The 17,500-nt window shown below is 48.4% G+C and overlaps 2 protein-coding genes across 2 annotated transcripts in view; both read right to left on the bottom strand.

Annotated features, from left to right (window-relative positions):
• Positions 1–14,351, bottom strand: part of hsd17b2 (hydroxysteroid (17-beta) dehydrogenase 2) — an 18,602-nt gene extending 4,251 nt beyond the window's left edge. Inside the window, exons 1-2 of the mRNA XM_039808112.1 lie at positions 14,105–14,351; positions 2,912–3,124 (exon numbers count right to left, since the gene is read on the bottom strand). Of these exons, the coding sequence (XP_039664046.1) occupies positions 2,912–3,124; positions 14,105–14,351 (460 nt within the window). The remainder of the gene's footprint in view (positions 1–2,911; positions 3,125–14,104) is intronic.
• Positions 14,352–17,299: 2,948 nt separating this feature from the next.
• The window catches only part of gpia (glucose-6-phosphate isomerase a), a gene marked incomplete at its 5' end in the record, with an annotated part of 8,732 nt that continues 8,531 nt past the window's right edge, over positions 17,300–17,500 (bottom strand). Inside the window, 1 exon segment of the mRNA XM_039809961.1 lies at positions 17,300–17,500. This exon segment is cut by the window's right edge and continues 232 nt beyond it.

The raw sequence follows: 17,500 nt of genomic DNA, 5'->3' as shown, positions 1-17,500 counted from the left end.
TACCGCTCAGAACCGTTATGCTGTGAGTTGAAGTCTTTTTTTTGTTTGTTATATCTTTTATTTTTGCTCTGCTGTCTATGCTTGTACACCAGGGGTGTCAAACTCAACTTCCCAGAGGGCCACACTGGAAAATAGAATCACATCAAATGTTTAGTTCATTGATAGGCTTTTATTTAATCAAAAAATATATTTGATTGTATTATTGCACGTGTCATATAGTCTTCTCACTCACAGTTTGGTCGACATAAAGTCCTGAAGAAGTCAGGAGAAAGTTCCTCAGCCATCACAGAAAAGAAGCACCCAAAAACGTCAGAAAAAGTGACAAAAACTAGGTGGGCCAAACTGTATTGTGAACCTAAATTGATATGCGGGCCGGATCATAATCTGCAAGGGGCCGGATTTGGCCCGCGGGCCTCGAGTTTGACAACATCTAGTAAGGACAGTTCATTCATTTTGTGGAAAGGACGAAAACGTATCACATTGAAGTTTGAGTGACAAAGAAAAATAAAGGTGAAACCACTGGAGTGATTCTGAGTCTTGTTGAAGCTCGTCGACCACGGCACATATCCAAATGACAAGAGGGATGAAAAACATTGTCAGGACGTCCCACATTCTGTACAGGAGACTACAGTGGTGTTACCATGGGTTAGGGGTTGCTAAGGTTTCTAAGTAACACAGTTGAGTATAATCTACAGTGGTGTTACCGTGGGTTAGGGGTTGCTAAGGTTTCTAAGTAACACAGTTGAGTATAGTCTACAGTGGTGTTACTATGGGTTAGGGGTTGCTAATAAACTATTCGCACGGGATAAGTATTACCTGGGGACCTCTTGTAGTTTATAAATTACCCCACACGTCTGTGTTTCGTCTGGCGCATTCACACGGGATAACTGAAGTCTGTATTTTACTCAAATTTACAGACATTATCCCCCGGATATGATGTCAAAACCTTTCATTTATAATTGACAACGCAGCCAGTTAGACCCCAAATCACAGAGACGCCGATTCGCATGGGACTAATATTATCACAGGACCTCCGTTTTCGGCGAAATATGGTAGGTCATTTGCGGGGGAATTATTACTTTACAAATTACAGACATGACCGATTCGCACGGGATTAAGATCTCAGACAACCTCCGCGATTATTACAAATGACTGAAGGTCACCAGGTAATACTTATCCCGTGCGAATAGGGCTTAAGTAACACAGTTGAGTATAATCTACAGTGGTGTTACCATGGGTTAGGGGTTGCTAAGGTTTCTAAGTAACACAGTTTAGTATAATCTACAGTGGTGTTACCGTGGGTTAGGGGTTGCTAAGGTTTCTAAGTAACACAGTTTAGTATAATCTACAGTGGTGTTACCGTGGGTTAGGGGTTGCTAAGGTTTCTAAGTAACACAGTTGAGTATAATCTACAGTGGTGTTACCGTGGGTTAGGGGTTGCTAAGGTTTCTAAGTAACACAGTTGAGTATAATCTACAGTGGTGTTACCGTGGGTTAGGGGTTGCTAAGGTTTCTAAGTAACACAGTTGAGTATAATCTACAGTGGTGTTACCGTGGGTTAGGGGTTGCTAAGGTTTCTAAGTAACACAGTTGAGTATAATCTACAGTGGTGTTACCGTGGGTTAGGGGTTGCTAAGGGAAATTAAAAAAAAAGATTAAAAAAAAAAAATTTTTATAATAAAAATTTTTTATTTTTTTTTTAAAAATAATATATATTTATATAAAAAAAAAAAAAAAAATAAAAATAGGTTTCTAAGTAACACAGTTGAGTATAATCTACAGTGGTGTTACCGTGGGTTAGAGGTTGCTAAGTAACACAGTTGAGTATAATCTACAGTGGTGTTACCGTGGGTTAGGGGTTGCTAAGGTTTCTAAGTAACACAGTTGAGTATAATCTACAGTGGTGTTACCGTGGGATAGGGGTTGCTAAGTAACACAGTTGAGTATAATCTACAGTGGTGTTACCGTGGGTTAGGGGTTGCTAAGTAACACAGTTGAGTATAATCTGCAGTGGTGTTACCGTGGGTTAGAGGTTTCTAAGTAACACAGTTGAGTATAGTCTACAGTGGTGTTACCGTGGGTTAGAGGTTGCTAAGTAACACAGTTGAGTATAATCTACAGTGGTGTTACCGTGGGTTAGGGGTTGCTAAGTAACACAGTTGGGTATAATCTACAGTGTTTTTACCGTGGGTTAGGGGTTGCTAAGTAACACAGTTGGGTATAGTCTACAGTGGTGTTACCGTGGGTTAGAGGTTTCTAAGTAACACAGTTGAGTATAGTCTACAGTGGTGTTACCGTGGGTTAGGGGTTGCTAAGTAACACAGTTGGGTATAGTCTACAGTGGTGTTACCGTGGGTTAGGGGTTGCTAAGTAACACAGTTGGGTATAGTCTACAGTGGTGTTACCGTGGGTTAGGGGTTGCTAAGTAACACAGTTGGGTATAGTCTACAGTGGTGTTACCGTGGGTTAGGGGTTGCTAAGTAACACAGTTGGGTATAGTCTACAGTGGTGTTACCGTGGGTTAGGGGTTGCTAAGTAACACAGTTGGGTATAGTCTACAGTGGTGTTACCGTGGGTTAGGGGTTGCTAAGTAACACAGTTGGGTATAGTCTACAGTGGTGTTACCGTGGGTTAGGGGTTGCTAAGTAACACAGTTGGGTATAGTCTACAGTGGTGTTACCGTGGGTTAAGAGGTTGCTAAGTAACACAGTTGGGTATAGTCTACAGTGGTGTTACCGTGGGTTAGGGGTTGCTAAGTAACACAGTTGGGTATAGTCTACAGTGGTGTTACCGTGGGTTAGGGGTTGCTAAGTAACACAGTTGGGTATAGTCTACAGTGGTGTTACCGTGGGTTAGGGGTTGCTAAGTAACACAGTTGGGTATAGTCTACAGTGGTGTTACCGTGGGTTACCTGTGTTTTGGAGCTGCGAGCAGACGTGTCGTCGTGCCGTCTCTATCTGGCCGTCGTCGGTCACGTCCAGCTGCAGCACCTGCAGGTTTTGGGATCCTCGCTCTCGGAGCCGCCGAGCGCCGGCTCCGTTCTCATCCAGCACGCCGGCGTACACCTTCAGCCCGGCCTCGCTGAGCCGGGACGCCAGCGCCAGGCCGAAGCCCGAATCACAGCCTGCAGACGGGAAACACCGACACGGGAATCAAAGCTCAGAGCCGGCGAGGTGGGCCACGAGAGAACTGTCATGAAATGGTACCCCTCCTGGCAGTGGTGTAGTGTACGTGATACGCAGGTATATGCAGTGTACCCACTAAGAAAGCTCCAGGATTTCCATATACCCACTTAAAAATGCCCAATGACACAACAACATACTTTGCATTGTAATTTTGATATAGTTTGAATTGTCATCTGTGTTTTTCTTCTTCACATAGGCTAAATAAAGGTATTTCCACCGCAAATTGGTGCATAAAAGTGTGTCAGAATGCAGGAAATTAAGTCGTTGACGCTCAAAATTTCCCTGGGGGAGGACACCCAGACCCCCCACTGTGAAATGCCCCCCCCCCCATTCTGGCCCATATATACAGTTTAGACCCATACATATACAATACAGTATACGCACTACAATACATTAGACTACACCACTGCCTCCTGGTGTTCTTGGGTCAAATCTGACCCGTTTTAAAAAAGTTTCTATATCAGAAATTTGGGTTTCTTTCAACCACATTCAAAAATAAATAACGTGGATGGTTCTCTACAACGCTCTACACAAGTTAAATACATGATCAGTTCACTACTTTCATTCAATTGGGGTTTTTTATTCAATTTTATTAGCCTGACAAGCCAGACCCACATCCAGATGTTGGGTCTGGGAACTCCCCATTGGTCAGGGTTCAATCCGAGGGGCGGGACAAACGGTTGTCTTTCAAATTCCCTCTGCACCAATAGGATAGCGCTCCAACCAATCAGAGCAACGAAGAAGGTAGCGGAGCTAGTTGATAGATTAAACTTTGTCCGTATCCGGTCGGCAAAACTCTGAACACATCTTCCTTTTTTAAGAATGACTTCAGAGCCGTTCTTTGTTCATTTCTCAAAGAAAAGCTGAACTCCAAGTCTTCAGAAGACCATAAGCCCCGCCCACCGGCTCTATACACGATGTGATTGGCCTGACCAAAATTTGGTTTTTCCAGCTCGCAAGCAACAAACGATTCAATGTAGATTTGGGATATTTCAGAAGAGAAAGGTTCTCTCTCAGCTGCTGCTTTATTAAAATATCAATGTTTATATTAATGTACTTTTTATTTAACATCTATCCCAGGGAGTAACTTTGGGTTCAACATCGGAAATAAATGTCAGAAAAAGCCTAACTTTTCGTTATTTTACCCCCTTCCTAACAAGCTAGCATAACATACTTATATACATAAGTAGTAGTATGCTATAAATGTATATATATATATATAGCATATATTTATAGCATACTACCAATGGATTCCTCAGGCCTTCTAGTTTAATATGATACAGACACACAGATCCATTCTGGATTTTATGAATCGATTTTGGATCATTCAAACGAAAATCTATTTAAATTGGAAAATCCATTGTTTTTTAAACCCAACCCTACAATAGGCTGACCAGACGTCCTGAAAAATTCGGGACAGTCCCAAAGTCCAGGCAGTTGTCCCGAATCCCGATTCCTGCCCTAATTGTCCCGAAAATTAGAGCAAAGTCTCACGAGCAGACTCTGGAGTAGTTCTAGTCTGATAGAACATTAAAACCTGTTCATGGGGCGGCCTCCAGCTCACCCAGGGAGAGTGTGCGCCCCATGTAGGCTGAGTCCTTTGCAGGTTCGAATCCGACCTGCAGTCCCTCTCTCTCCCACCTTTCCTGTCCATCTACTGTCTCCACTCTGAAGTAAAGGGAAAAAAGCCCCCAAAAAACCGGTCCCTCCAGAAAAACGCAATTATGCAATCACATAATTCAACGCATAATCATCCAAAGTCCACATATTTATGCCAGGTGGCGCATTTTCGCCGCATAAATTGCCGATTTCCGCCCAAAATATGCAGGATTTTGCATGATTTCATAATCCCCGCATTTTTGTTGCAAAAAAGTCACATATATCATTATACCATTTTCCCTGGTTGCCATGGGAACGTTATGAAGTGACGTAATTACGCGATGTGAACATCATCGAAAAGCAGGGTGTGGGGGGGGGAATCACTTTTTTTCTCTTTTTCATCAAACCAGTTTTTGCAAGTTCCCGCAATTTTATCGCATAAAACTGCATAAATATCATATAGAGCATATTCCATCGCATTTTTTAAGAAAACGTGCCGCATAATCAAGGATTTTTGCCCCCAACAATCACAAAAACACTCCTCATCATCAGACTTCAGGCTGCATGCTGACAGTTGAGTTTCTGAATAAAAATAATAAATAATTTTGGTTAGCAGAGCCACCGTTGCTGCGTCCAGAGCTCAGCGCCGCCCAATACGACTGTGATTGGTTTAAAGAAATGTAAACAACCCAGATGTTTTGTTCTCCTATCCCAGAATGCATCTGTGTTTATCTGTTGGGTCTTTGTAAATTATAGAGTGTGGTCTAGACCTACTCTATCTGTAAAGTGTCTCGAGATAACTCTTGTTATGATTTGATACTATAAATAAAATTGAATTGAATTGTTTAGCCAGACTTTCCTCCACAGTGCTGTGAAGACAGAGCCGGCTATGAGAGATTACCAAAATGTCCGTTGTAGTGTTCAGACGTTTGATTGGCAGATTAATCTGGATCCCCGCAGGGCGAGGCGAGCCAGCTGTGTTTGTACAGCAACGAGGGGATTAAGAGGAGAGAACCGGGAAACGCCAACTCGAGGGCAAGCCGCCACCTGCAAGGGAGCCAACGCCAGCAGTACCCAGGAACACCAAGTCTCCTGCCGTCAGCCGGAGCGGTGCCATGTCATTTCTCCAACGCTCCATTGTTCCGACCTCTCAATAACCCGAAAAAACTCTTTGGTCCTACAGCCCACTAGTCCGACATCCCTTTGTTTAGAAAGAAATAAACCCTCTGCTCCGACATCCCATTGTTCCAACTATATAGGATCAATGGTTAGGCTTTATTATGGACACACTCAACTTCGAGGCAAGACCCGCTCTTCCATAGCATTCAAACACTACTATTGGCCAGGCGTCCAAGGCCCGCCCTTCAACAGCATTCACACTCTACTATTGGCCAGGGGTCCAAGGCCCGCCCTTCAACAGCATTCACACTCTACTATTGGCCAGGCGTCCAAGACCCGCCCTTCAACAGCATTCACACTCTACTATTGGCCAGGCGTCCAAGACCCGCCCTTCAACAGCATTCACACTCTACTATTGGCCAGGGGTCCAAGGCCCGCCCTTCAACAGCATTCACACTCTACTATTGGCCAGGCATCCAAGGCCCGCCCTTCAACAGCATTCACACTCTCTACTATGTTGTCCAAGCCCGCCCTTCAACAGCATTCACACTCTGCTATTGGCCAGGGGTCCAAGGCCCGCCCTTCAACAGCATTCACACTCTGCTATTGGCCAGGGGTCCAAGGCCCGCCCTTCAACAGCATTCACACTCTGCTATTGGCCAGGCGTCCAAGACCCGCCCTTCAACAGCATTCACACTCTACTATTGGCCAGGCGTCCAAGACCCGCCCTTCAACAGCATTCACACTCTACTATTGGCCAGGCGTCCAAGGCCCGCCCTTCAACAGCATTCACACTCTACTATTGGCCAGGCGTCCAAGGCCCGCCCTTCAACAGCATTCACACTCTGCTATTGGCCAGGCGTCCAAGACCCGCCCTTCCATAGCATTCAAACACTACTATTGGCCAGGCGTCCAAGGCCCGCCCTTCAACAGCATTCAAACACTACTATTGGCCAGGCGTCCAATGCCCGCCCTTCAACAGCATTCACACTCTGCTATTGGCCAGGCGTCCAAGGCCCCTTCAACAGCATTCAAACACTACTATTAGCTCAGAAGGTCCAAGACCCCCTTCAACAGCATTCACACTCTGCTATTGGCCAGGCGTCCAAGGCCCGCCCTTCAACAGCATTCAAACACTACTATTGGCCAGGCGTCCAAGGCCCGCCCTTCAACAGCATTCAAACACTACTATTGGCCAGGCGTCCAAGACCCGCCCTTCAACAGCATTCACACTCTACTATTGGCCAGGCGTCCAAGACCCGCCCTTCCATAGCATTCAAACACTACTATTGGCCAGGCGTCCAAGGCCCGCCCTTCAACAGCATTCACACTCTACTATTGGCCAGGCGTCCAAGGCCCGCCCTTCAACAGCATTCACACTCTACTATTGGCCAGGCGTCCAAGGCCCGCCCTTCAACAGCATTTCACACTCTACTATTGGCCAGGGGTCCAAGACCCGCCCTTTCAACAGCATTCACACTCTACTGTGGCCAGGCGTCCGCGCCCTCACATAGCATTCACACCTACTATTGGCCAGGGTCCAAGGCCCGCTTCAATAGCATTCACCTCTACTATTGCAAGCTCCAAGGCCCGCCCTTCAACAGCATTCACACTCTACTATTGGCCAGGCGTCCAAGGCCCGCCCTTCAATAGCATTCACACTCTACTATTGGCCAGGGGTCCAAGACCCGCCCTTCAACAGCATTCACACTCTACTATTGGCCAGGGGTCCAAGACCCGCCCTTCAACAGCATTCACACTCTACTATTGGCCAGGCGTCCAAGGCCCGCCCTTCAACAGCATTAACACAACTACTATTGGCCAGGCGTCCAAGGCCCGCCCTTCAATAGCATTCACACACTGCTATTGGCCAGGGGTCCAAGGCCCGCCCTTCAATAGCATTCACACACTGCTATTGGCCAGGGGTCCATGCTTACGCAAGGTAACGTAACCTGATTAGTTCAGGTCCTATCCCCTGACCAATCAGCTATTCTAACTTTAACCACTCGAGGTCAATGCCTAACCCCAACCAATCGAGCTGCTTCGTAGGGCGGGACTTGCCTAGAAGTTACGTGGGATCCACAACAGCCTATATGGTCGAAACAATGGGATGTTGGAGCAGAGGGTTAATTTATTTTAATTTTTTTTTAAACAAAGGGACGTCGGACTAGTGGGCTGTAGGACCAAAGGGAATTTTTCGGGTTATTGAGAGTTCAGAAGAATGGAGCGTAGTAATGGGCAGTCCCCAGCCCGAGCTTGGTAGCTACGCAGTGTAGTCTGCGTTATACACAGGTATGCACCATATACCCACTGAGAAAGGTCAATAATTTCTGTATACCCACTGAGAAAGGTCAATAATTTCTGTATGCCCACTGAGAAAGATCAATAATTTCTGTATGCCCACTGAGAAAGGTCAAGGTTACCTGGGAACTGCTACACAGTTGACTGGCGGTCATTCTCTGTGCAAACAGGTAAATAACTAATGTGAATCACCAGGGCTTTAAATTGACACCAGCCAATCCCCCAAATGCAGGTAAACATGAACTTTGGCGGGTAACACTGTAAAGTTACCAGACAGTTTGGCCGGTGATGAACGAAGTGAACAACACTGTGTGAGTGGGAATGGCAGGCTGCAGAAAACAAGTCAGTGTTTCCAGGTTGGTCTGTTTTCTGCCATGAAATTAGGTGTGTGTATTTGGCTTGGTAAACTTAATCTTTATCTGGCAACAGTGCTTGCAGTACTATTCCTACATTTCCCATGAACACTATGTCCTGGTGTTTCATATTACCATTGGCTATGTGCCGAGCGTGCATGAACAGAATGGTGCAACAAATCAGAGGAGCTTATATTAAAGTTAGTTAAGAAAAACTGAATTTAGCTAGTGGAAAATCTGATTGGCTGGTAACTTTAAAAATCTACTAGCCATGTTGGCTGGTGATCAAAAGAGTTAATTTAAAGCCCTGTGAATCACTAAAGGAGATACGATGGACAGTGAACTCAAACTACCCTCTCAGTGTTTTGGTAAGCCTGTCCCAGCAGACGCTAACGTTACAGAAGCTGCAGGAACTGAGCCAGATGAGGCTGATGCTATATGTGTTATATGGGACGCATGTATGAGGCTGGTAGGACAAATATTCACACAGACTACACCACTGGAGTTAAGGGTAGACCTGAAGATAAGTCTCCAGGTTCTAGATGTGTCCACACCACCTTAAAGGGGAACTATGCAGTTTTTTAGCTTAATTTACCTTAACCGAACAGCTTTGGAGTCATTGGAATGGTTATATGACTTTTTTCGGGTTGAATGGTGGTCGTCTCATCCCCCCTAGCACCTGTGAGCTGAAAAACCACCCTTGCAACTTTGGGCCGGTGAGCTGGCGGCCTCGGCATCAGGAAGTACGGCGTGATATCAGATCTTGTGATGCTAAAAAGAAGCAGAAAGCTAGGAAAGCATTGTTAGAGGAGCAGAGGAAGAGGAAACGGCAGACTGACTGAGTGAGGAGTCAGACACGAGGAAACATAGGAGCTGTATTTTCAGAATGGAGAGATTTTTATTGATCCCAAAAGATGGGAAATAACAGTGTTGAATGGAGAGAACTGAGACAAACTGATGCTGATCTGATGCTGACCTGGCCTTCTTGCTGCTGCACATGTAAGTTTCTTTGGGATAAACTCAGTTTAATCTTTCTATTTCTTGATATTGTGACCTCAGGATGTTTGCTATTGTCTGTAAAGTTTATTATTCTGATCGCTGTCTGTTACGGGCTTATACTAGCTAGCTTACTAGCGCTCTACCTCAGTGGACATGGCTCTTTGCGTTCACCGGCTTCTTTGAAAACAAAAGCACATGACCAGAGGGAGAAGATGGGAGGGGGGAGAGTGTTGCCAAATATCTATTCTGAAGCTGAAGGGGGGGCTCTATGGAGAAACCTGCCAGCAAAAAGAGAGAAAACAGCGAAGAAATTGCCAATACTGCTTAACGCCCCTTTAAAGCCCCTGACCCCCCAACCAGACGGCCAACTGTGGGCAGTAAAGCCAGTCGGACTGATCCGCCCCCCCCCCGAGGTCCAGAAAGTGTCTCAGAACCCTTCGAAGAGACGCAGACTTGAGCGTCCAGGCAGCGTACTAGCTGCAGCTGTAGTAGCTCTGAGTCTCCATAGATTAGGGGAGACGTAGCTGTGTGATAGGACAGTGCTGCTCACTCTGCCAAGACCCTAGAGGAAGTAAAATCATGTTGTCTGTGCTGAGATATTTGGGCGCCTGTAATATCTTTGTTTAGTTTGAAGGTTACGCTAAACTTAACACCTCCAGTGGTAGTTTAAATACACCTTCAGGAAGACAGGATGTTGGGATGGCACCCACACTGTACTGTGTTATCCTAAATTCTCCTCCACTGAGTGGTCCCACAGCCCTACGGTCCCACAGCCCTATGTTCCCACAGCCCTATGTTCCCACAGCCCTATGTTCCCACAGCCCTATGTTCCCACAGCCCAATGGTCCCACAGCCCTATGTTCCCACAGCCCTATGTTCCCACACCACGGTCCCACAGCCCTATGGTCCCACAGCCCTATGGTTCCCCGCCCAATGGTTCCACAGCCCTATGGTCCCACAGCCCTATGGTTCCCCCAGCCCAATGGTTCCACAGCCCTATGTTCCCACAGCCCTATGTTCCCACAGCTCTATGTTCCCACAGCCCTATGGTCCCACAGCCCTATGGTCCCACAGCCCTATGTTCCCACAGCCCAATGGTCCCACAGCCCTATGTTCCCACAGCCCTATGTTCCCACAGCCCTATGTTCCCACAGCCCAATGGTCCCACAGCCCTATGTTCCCACAGCCCTATGTTCCCACAGCCCAATGGTTCCACAGCCCTATGTTCCCACAGCCCTATGTTCCCACAGCTCTATGTTCCCACAGCCCTATGGTCCCACAGCCCTATGGTCCCACAGCCCTATGTTCCCACAGCCCTATGTTCCCACAGCTCCTATGTTCCGCAGCCCTATGGTCCCACAGCCCTATGGTCCCACGCCCTATGTTCCCACAGCCCAATGGTCCCACAGCCCTATGTTCCCACAGCCCTATGTTCCCACAGCCCTATGTTCCCACAGCCCAATGGTCCCACAGCCCTATGGTCCCACAGCCCTATTGTTCCCACAGCCCAATGGTTCCACAGCCCTATGGTCCCACAGCCCAATGGTCCCACAGCCCAATGGTCCCACAGCCCTATGGTCCCACAGCCCAATGGTCCCACAGCCCAGTGGTCCCACAGCCCTATGGTCCCACAGCCCAGTGGTCCCACAGCCCTATGTTCCCACAGCCCAATGGTCCCACAGCCCTATGGTTCCACAGCCCAGTGGTCCCACAGCCCAGTGGTTCCACAGCCCATGGTTCCACAGCCCTATGGTCCCACAGCCCAGTGGTCCCACAGCCCAATGGTCCCACAGCCCAGTGGTCCCACAGCCCTATGGTCCCACAGCCCAATGGTTCCACAGCCCAGTGGTCCACAGCCCATGGTTCCACAGCCCAGTGGTCCCACAGCCCTATGTTCCCACAGCCCAATGGTCCCACAGCCCAATGGTTCCACAGCCCAGTGGTCCACAGCCCATGGTTCCACAGCCCAGTGGTCCCACAGCCCTATGGTCCCACAGCCCATGGTTCCACAGCCCAGTGGTCCCACAGCCCTATGTTCCCACAGCCCAATGGTCCCACAGCCCAATGGTCCCACAGCCCAGTGGTCCCACAGCCCTATGTTCCCACAGCCCAATGGTCCCACAGCCCAATGGTTCCACAGCCCAGTGGTCCCACAGCCCTATGGTCCCACAGCCCATGGTTCCACAGCCCATGGTTCCACAGCCCAATGGTCCCACAGCCCAATGGTCCCACAGCCCAGTGGTCCCACAGCCCAATGGTCCCACAGCCCAGTGGTCCCACAGCTCTATGTTCCCACAGCTTTATGGTCCCACAACCCTATGGTCCCACAGCCCAGTGGTCCCACAGCCCAGTGGTCCCACAGCCCTATGGTCCCACAGCCCATGGTTCCACAGCCCATGGTTCCACAGCCCAATGGTCCCACAGCCCAATGGTCCCACAGCCCAGTGGTCCCACAGCCCAATGGTCCCACAGCCCAGTGGTCCCACAGCTCTATGTCCCATGGTCCCACAACCGTGGTCCCACAGCCTGCCATGTGGTCCTCCAGTGGTCCAGTGGTCCCACAGCCCTAGTCCCGTGTGGTCCCTTAGTCGTCCCTATGGTCCCACAGCCCATGGTCCCACAGCCCATGGTCCCATCTATGGTCCCACCCCCATGTGGTCCCAACCCAATGGTCCCACAGCCCTACGGTCCCACAACCCATGTGGTCCCACAGCCCGTGGTCCATGTGGTCCAGCTGGCCACATGCGTTCCACAGCCCTATGGTCCCACAGCCCATGGTCCCACAGCCTATGGCCTTAGTGGTCCATGTGTCCACAGCCCAGTGGTCCCACAGCTCCTATGGTCCCCAGTGCCATGTGTGGTCCACACAGCCTATGGGTCCAAGCCCTGTGGTCCATCCCACCACTGGCCCACAGCCCCATGGTCCACACAGCCCTATGTTCCCACAGCCCTTCCATGTGGTCCCACAGCCCAGTTGGTCCCACAGCCCTATGTTCCCTAGTCCATGGTGGTCCCACAGCCCTATGTTCCCACAGCCCAATGGTCCCACAGCCCATGGTGGTCCACAGCCCTTATTTCCCACAGCCCAATGTGTCCACAGCCCATGGTCCACAGTCCATGGTCCAGCCAATGGTCCCACAGCCCAATGGTCCACGTCCACAGCCCAATGGTCCACAGCCCATGGTTCCACAGCCTATGTTCCCATTTGGCAAGCCAATGGTTCCACAGCCCAATGGTCCCACAGCCCCTATGGTCCCCACAGCCCATGGTTCCACAGCCCAGTGGTCCCACAGCCCAATGGTCCCAGCCCCGTGGTCCCAGCGCCCTATGGTCCCCACAGCCCAGTGGTCCCACAGCCCAGTGGTCCCACAGCCCAATGGTCCCACAGCCCAGTGGTCCCACAGCTCTATGTTCCCACAGCTCTATGGTCCCACAACCCTATGGTCCCACAGCCCAGTGGTCCCACAGCCCAATGGTCCCACAGCCCTATGGTCCCACAGCCCAGTGGTCCCACAGCCCTATGGTCCCCACAGCCCAATGGTCCCACAGCCCTATGTTCCCACAGCCCTATGGTCCCACAACCCTATGGTCCCACAGCCCAGTGGTCCCACAGCCCAATGGTCCCACAGCCCTATGGTTCCACAGCCCAGTGGTCCCACAGCCCTATGGTCCCCACAGCCCATGGTTCCACAGCCCAGTGGTCCCACAGCCCAATGGTCCCATAGCCCAGTGGTCCCACAGCCCTATGGTCCCCACAGCCCAGTGGTCCCACAGCCCAGTGGTCCCACAGCCCTATGGTCCCACAGCCCAGTGGTCCCACAGCTCTATGTTCCCACAGCCCAATGGTCCCACAGCCCTATGGTCCCACAGCCCAGTGATCCCACAACCCTATGGTCCCACAGCCCTATGTTCCCACAGCCCAGTGGTCCCACAGCCCAATGGTCCCACAGCCCAATGGTTCCACAGCCCAGTGATCCCACAGCCCAATGGTCCCACAGCCCTATGGTCCCACAGCCCAGTGGTCCCACAGCCCAGTGGTCCCACAGCCCTATGTTCCCACAGCCCAATGGTCCCACAGCCCAATGGTCCCACAGCCCAGTGATCCCACAGCCCAATGGTCCCACAGCCCTATGGTCCCACAGCCCAATGGTCCCACCGCAAAATATGGGAACATATGGAGGGTGCTGACAGCAGGGGGTCTGACGGGGAGTGAGAGGCAGCAGAGAGAGGCCCATGTTGGATAGGAGCAGGAGGGGGGAGTGGCTGGCCAACAGGACAGTGTTATGGGTTGAAACAATCTGATGGCATAACATCCTGGCCCAAGGCTGCAGGCATCATGGGATCATTTTTTTTTTTTTTTTTTTGTGTGGGGGGGGGGAGGGGAAGAAAAAGGAAAAAAAAAAAAAAAAAGAAAGAAAAAAAAATCAACTTACTAACTACATATTAAATAAAAAAAAAAAAAAAAAAAAAGAAGAAAAAAAAAAAAAAAATAAAAGGGGGGTTTGTTTTATTGGGAAAAAAACGTTTTTTTTTGCAGCTGCTCCACACTTCTCTCCGGCTCGCACATCAGGACCAAGCTGCAGCCGAGCAGGACCGTCCCACAGCCGAGCAGGGCCGTCCCACAGCCGAGCAGGGCCGTCCCACAGCCGAGCGGTGGTGCAGCGAGGCACAGAGCGGCTCCAACGAGGGCCCCAACCAGGGCCCCGAAGGTCCAGTTCCCCTCTTTAAACCTCCAGAGCACCGTGAGGAAGAACATGGCTGCAGCTCCCACACAGAAACAGGAAGGGATGTCCATCTTCTGTCTGTCTCTCTCTCTGGGGTGTGTGTGTCTCTGAGTCTGTATGTGTATGTGTGTGTGTGTGTGTCTGTGTATGTGTGTGTGTGTGTGTGTGTCTGTGTATGTGTGTATGTGTCTCTGTGTGTGTGTGTGTGTGTGTGTGTCTCTGTGTGTATGTCTGTGTGTGTGTGTGTGTCTGTGTATGTGTGTATGTGTCTTTCTGTGTGTGTGTGTGTGTGTGTGTGTGTGTGTGTGTGTGTGTTTGTTTTTGTGTTGTGTGTGTGTGTGTGTGTGTGTGTGTGTGTGTGTGTTTAATCTGCAGGTATGTCGACAGCAGGTGTGTTTCCTGAAACCTGTGTGTGTGCCGATAAAAAAACCAACCTAAAAACATTGGATTACAATTTTCTTTGCCTCCTAGATCTTAATGAGAACAGCTGAGAGTAAATAAAAGACATATTTTACCATAAAGCTGTTGTTCTCAGTGTGTGTGTGTCCGTCCTCGGTGTGTCGGAGGATGTCTAGTCTGCAGGTACGCAGGTGTGTTTCCTGAAACCTGTTCTTCTTCTGCAGCAGCCAAACATATTTCTCATTCTGACACCCGACACCTCCCCCTCTCTAACGGCACGCCGATCACTACCATGAAGCAGCACTTCCTCAGGTTTCCAGCCCTGAGGTCAGGTCCTCCTCGGGTCACATTTGGCCCGTTTTTAAGTTTCTATATCACAAATATAGGTTTCTTTCAACCACATTGTCCAAAAATAACACAGATGGTGCCATACAATGTTCTTCACAAGTAAAATTAAAGATCAGTTTCTGTTTCTTTCATTACATTTCGCTAGCTTTATTCAATATTATAGCATATTTCTGCTTTTTAAACTCAAAAATGAGGTATGATGTGGCCGGGTTGGCTCAGTGGGTAGAGCAGGCGCACATATACTGAGAGGTTTCTGCCTCGACGCAGAGGTCCAGGGTTCGAGTCCGACCTGTGATGATTTCCTGCGTGTCTCCCCTTTCTCACCTAGCTGTCCTGCAGAAAAGCCCCCCCAAAAAAATAAAATAAATAAAAAGAATGTGCTGGTGTTGGCAGTGGATATGACTCATGCCTTTGGTGTGGGAGATCTGGGTTCAATTCCCACTGCGATACATCAACCAACGTGTCCCTGAGCAAGGCACTTAACCTCTAGTTGCTCCAGAGGCGTGTGACCTCTGACATATATATATATAAATATATATATATATATATAGTAATTATAAGTCACTTTGGATAAAAGCATCAGCTAAATGACATGTAATAAAAGAAAAATTAGGTTTATTGACCATGAATTCCAAGAATAAGTGTTAAACTAGTGTTTAGAATTTGGTGTTAGTGGTAAATACATACTATATATATATATATATATATATATATATATATTATCACACTGCTGGTGGGGAAAAAAGTGACAGACAGACAAACAAAGTGACAAAAACAACTGAAACGAAACAAAAAACGTCTAAAAAGTGCCGGAAGCCTAGAAACATGATTTATTTTTGTAGCTGGGAGGACAACACAAGGGTTAGGGTTATGATTCAAAGCCGCAACTTGAAATAAGTTAACCGGCTCCTGAGTGCAAATGGCCTGTATTTATATAGATATATAGATATTTATATAGTAGTCTTAACAACTACTCAAAGCTCTTTAACACAATACAGGAACCATTCACACGCTGTGGCCGAGGCTGCTGGACAAGGAGCCACCTGCTCATCAGATATAAACATTCAGCATCAAGGGGGGGGGCAACTCAGGGTTCAGGGTCTGGCCCAAGGACACTTCGAGATGGGACTGCAGGGCCAGGGATCGAACGCAGCACTGTGGCCTCACAGCAAGAAGGCTCTGGGTTTGGATCCAGGTCGTTCCAGGCCTTTCTGTGTGCAGTCTGTATGTTTGCTCCGGTTTCCCCCAGCATCTAAAAACATGTACTAGCTTCTCCAGTCTGATCAGGCTCAGATCTGGAGTTGGGCCCCCCCGGGCGCTGTGATTGGCTGCCCGCTGCTCCCCTGAGGGAGGGGTTAAATGCACAGAATGAATTTCGCTACATGTATGTGACAATAAAGTACTGAGGTGTATTTTCATCTTATTGGATCTGCATATTCTATATGATTTGTACTTAAGCTTTGGGTAACAAAGAAACCCAGATGAACTTTAGCCTACTTTCAGAAGACACATCTGGAAAAAGCGTTATCAATGGACTCTTAGACAGAGCCAGTTGGCATGAAGCCATTGGTCAAGTTATCGATCCCACCCCAATTCATGGAATATACACATGTGGCACACACACAGAGAACTTTAGAGTGACTTTAGAGAATCTGAGAAGCGGTCCTCTCCGAGCTCTGCAGGGCTTGTAATTTGATGCTGATTTCTTGAATGTGAATAAACCTTTATAATCAAGAAACAGTGTCGGCAGATTCCTCTCTACACAGCAACGCATCATCGATACTAATTAAACAACAGTACCTTTACCGCATGGCTCAGCATCGGGGGCAACTCGGAGTTCAGGGTCTCGCCCAAAGACGCTTCAACATGGGATTGCACGAGGGATCGAACCGCCAACCTCCCGATTGGCAGGCGACCGCTCTACCACCGAGCCTCAGCCGTGACCTCTGACCTCGCCATAAAAAAGATGCAAAAGCGGAGATTCTGCCGATTCCTTTTCTGCACTCCATCGACACACAGTGTGAGTCGGCTACACCGAGAGAGACGAAGAAAACGTCCAAAAAAGGAGCCAAAAATGTCGCGCAATTTTTCTTTTTAAAGCGTATAAAAACACCACAACAGAACGGGTGTTTACTCTACTAAAACTACCCTACTAAACTACTTCTGTGTCTCGAATTTTAAATTTCTTGTGTATTCTTTTGTATGAAGTTTGAAATAAACGATTCATTCACTCATTCATCTTTCTCCGTCCAATCAGAAGCAGACTCAAAGATAGGGTGACAAACAGGACTTTTATTGTGGAATGTGAATCTAGAGACAGGAAGTGATGTTTAGGACAAATTAAAATACAAACGATGATTGTTTTGCACACAACCCGCGACACAACAGGAAGTTTAATCCTCTTTAATCCGTCCAATCAGAACCAGACTCAAAGATTCAGGGACAAACAAACAGGACTTCAGCAAACGCTCAG

This window comes from Perca fluviatilis, chromosome 8 (assembly GCF_010015445.1).
Source record: "Perca fluviatilis chromosome 8, GENO_Pfluv_1.0, whole genome shotgun sequence".
Lineage (NCBI taxonomy): Eukaryota > Metazoa > Chordata > Actinopteri > Perciformes > Percidae > Perca > Perca fluviatilis.
The sequence above is the reverse complement of the archived record's forward strand: the minus strand, read 5'-3'. Positions and strand labels throughout refer to the sequence as shown.